This window comes from Macrobrachium rosenbergii, chromosome 53 (genome assembly GCF_040412425.1).
Source record: "Macrobrachium rosenbergii isolate ZJJX-2024 chromosome 53, ASM4041242v1, whole genome shotgun sequence".
NCBI classification, from domain to species: Eukaryota; Metazoa; Arthropoda; class Malacostraca; order Decapoda; family Palaemonidae; genus Macrobrachium; species Macrobrachium rosenbergii.
Window position 1 is genome coordinate 40386952 of NC_089793.1, and position 2500 is coordinate 40389451.

At 36.5% G+C, this 2500-nt stretch overlaps 1 protein-coding gene across 1 annotated transcript in view; it reads left to right on the top strand.

Moving 5' to 3' along the window:
• The window catches only part of LOC136834412 (uncharacterized), a 346463-nt gene that overhangs the window by 102624 nt on the left and 241339 nt on the right, over positions 1-2500 (top strand). The window contains exon 2 of the mRNA XM_067096971.1: positions 1199-1865. Coding sequence (XP_066953072.1) covers positions 1817-1865 — 49 coding nt within the window. The 5' untranslated portion in view covers positions 1199-1816. The remainder of the gene's footprint in view (positions 1-1198; positions 1866-2500) is intronic.

Below are 2500 nucleotides of genomic sequence, written 5' to 3' on the forward strand. Positions count from 1 at the left end.
ATATATATATATATATATATATATATATATATATATATATATGTGTGTGTGTGTGTGTGTGCGTGCGTGTATATTTACTGATTTTATTATTTATGTGTTTTTCACAAGGAAGCTTGGGGATAAAATAACAAAAACTATTTATATTTTTTCACTCATTTAAAACAGTGTTGCCAAGGGAAAGCGAATAATGTTGTTTGGGAACGATGCGAATACGGATAATTATTAGTCATAGTTTTAATAGACTTCAGCCTCATACATTACTGACTCCACCAGCCGCACTAATCACACCATCAGCATTAACTACTGCTACGAATATTAAGTACGTCGTCATTGTCATTAAAATGACAAAGTTTTTACACGTAAGATTTCTACGGCTGACCAAGTCCCGGTTGCTCTAATATCAATTTGAATAAGCCTTCACTCATGTGCATACCAATGCAGCTTCGAATGTATGCAGTTACTGAATTTCCAGGATTCAAATACCTTTCAGAATATATTTCCAGAAGGTTTGACCCATTTTGCTATTCACGTCCGCGAACACAATCAACCTAGCTCCACTTTCAGTAAATATTACTCTCTCTCAGCATTCCCACCGTCTTAGCAAGATCTACAAACACTGGCACTTTCTTCAACTTAAAGTGCCGGGATACCATACATCATTTTTCTTTACTATTCCCTTTTTTAAGGACTCGTCTTTTGTTTTTGTTTTTACCTGCTGTTAACATCCAGTAGATTCCTCCTCAGTGAAGTTAGCTTAAGTACACTTGTCTCCTTTTCTATGCATCTCGTCCCATTCAAAACACTAAAAGTAATGCCGTTTCTTTTATCTGCGTATCTGCAACACGATACAGGCTGCAAAATTCATTCCCCGGCAACTGGGAGTTTCACAAAACTTCTGGATAGGAAAATGGTATAGCTTAGTTCCAGCAGTCTTTCGAATACTAAAGTGGTTACGGAATATAAATTCACAGCAATTCTGAGGTATTTCCACCCTGAAGAATTGTACAACGTCTGGTTCGATGTTTTTCTGCCCCGGGACGTGTTTCATTAATATACATTAAATATTTCTGAAGACGATAATGTCAGGGTTGTACCTATCGTTACCAGTGAAACAGCAGCACTTGCATGAACCGAGCAGTAATCATAAGCTATGCCCAGCTTAAAAACTAATAATATATACATTTTCTCTCTTTTACAGAGCACAGTTGCCGTAGAACATCAGCGAAAGAAGACATCGGAGCCAGCGGACAGAGACAAAGGTGAAGTGAAACCAGATGAGAATCAGTAGAAAAGTGATGAGTTCAACAGAAGATTGTTTTGGGTAATTTAATTTGATCTACTAGACAAAAAGTGCCTCTTATTGCGTGATGTGTCTCTAGAACGAGGTAATTAGTGAACTGAATGAGGTAAACAGTGCCTTGTATATGAGGTGTGCCGGAACTATTATGACATCAGGAGTAACTCGAAAAATGTTGATAAAAACTTCTACCTCATTGTTAACGGAGTGTGGCTGAAACTGAGATGTAAACGAACGAAACATTGTGGAATGACGGGGGCAAAACGTTGAAGAAATAATACATTACGCAAAACAAAATCGAAAGTTATTAATGACTTTGAAATCTTGAAATGAGACAAAAACACCGTCAAAAGTATTGTTCAGGGTTTTCCATGGATTTAACAGCTCTTCATAGAAAAGAAAACTGAACTGACCTTTGTGCTTGGGTAAAAAATAGCTCAAGTAAACGTGAGGACGCGTTTTAATCCTTTCATCAGCATTCAGTCTGCATCACTTCACCTTCGCAAGCATCCTTCGAGAATGAATATGAATCCTTGTGCATTCTTAATTCTTATCATCCCTCTTATAGGTAAGTGGCCTCTTTCACTTCTGAATTACTTAACACATCTGAATCAACTAAGCAGAAGAGTTTGGAGCGGTTGATAGTTTTTTTCGTATGCCACGGAACCACTAACTTATTCACGCTTTGTGTGAGAGATGGTAAAAAGACAGTGTCCCAATTAACGGCGACGATAAAAAAAAACATTGTTTTTCATATAACACAAATGCCGGGATATCCGTTTTCCGCAAAAAGACAACGAAAGAAAATCCCGTATCGCCAATAACAGTCATCAAGGGTTTTAGTTTTCGTTTTATAACTCAAAAACATCGAAAATGTTCTGCTCAAGTTGTGTTCACAGTTTGCAGAATAATGTAAATTTTATAACCCTCTGGCACAATATGCTGTTTCAAAGAAAACTCCGGTAGGTCATATTCTACTACCCAAATCAAAACAAATAAAGTTTTCCCCCAAAAGGATGTACGCCAGCAAAGTTTTCCAAAGACAGGCTCTAAAACGTTTCATGATATTTCAAAGTTTTTAATTATTCTCGTGAACGAAAATTTACAATATTTTCCTCTATAGTTCGAATTTATCTCGCTTACAATATTATTTGCAAGATCCTATGCTTCTATTTTTCGATTTTCTTATGTAAAAAATGCTGA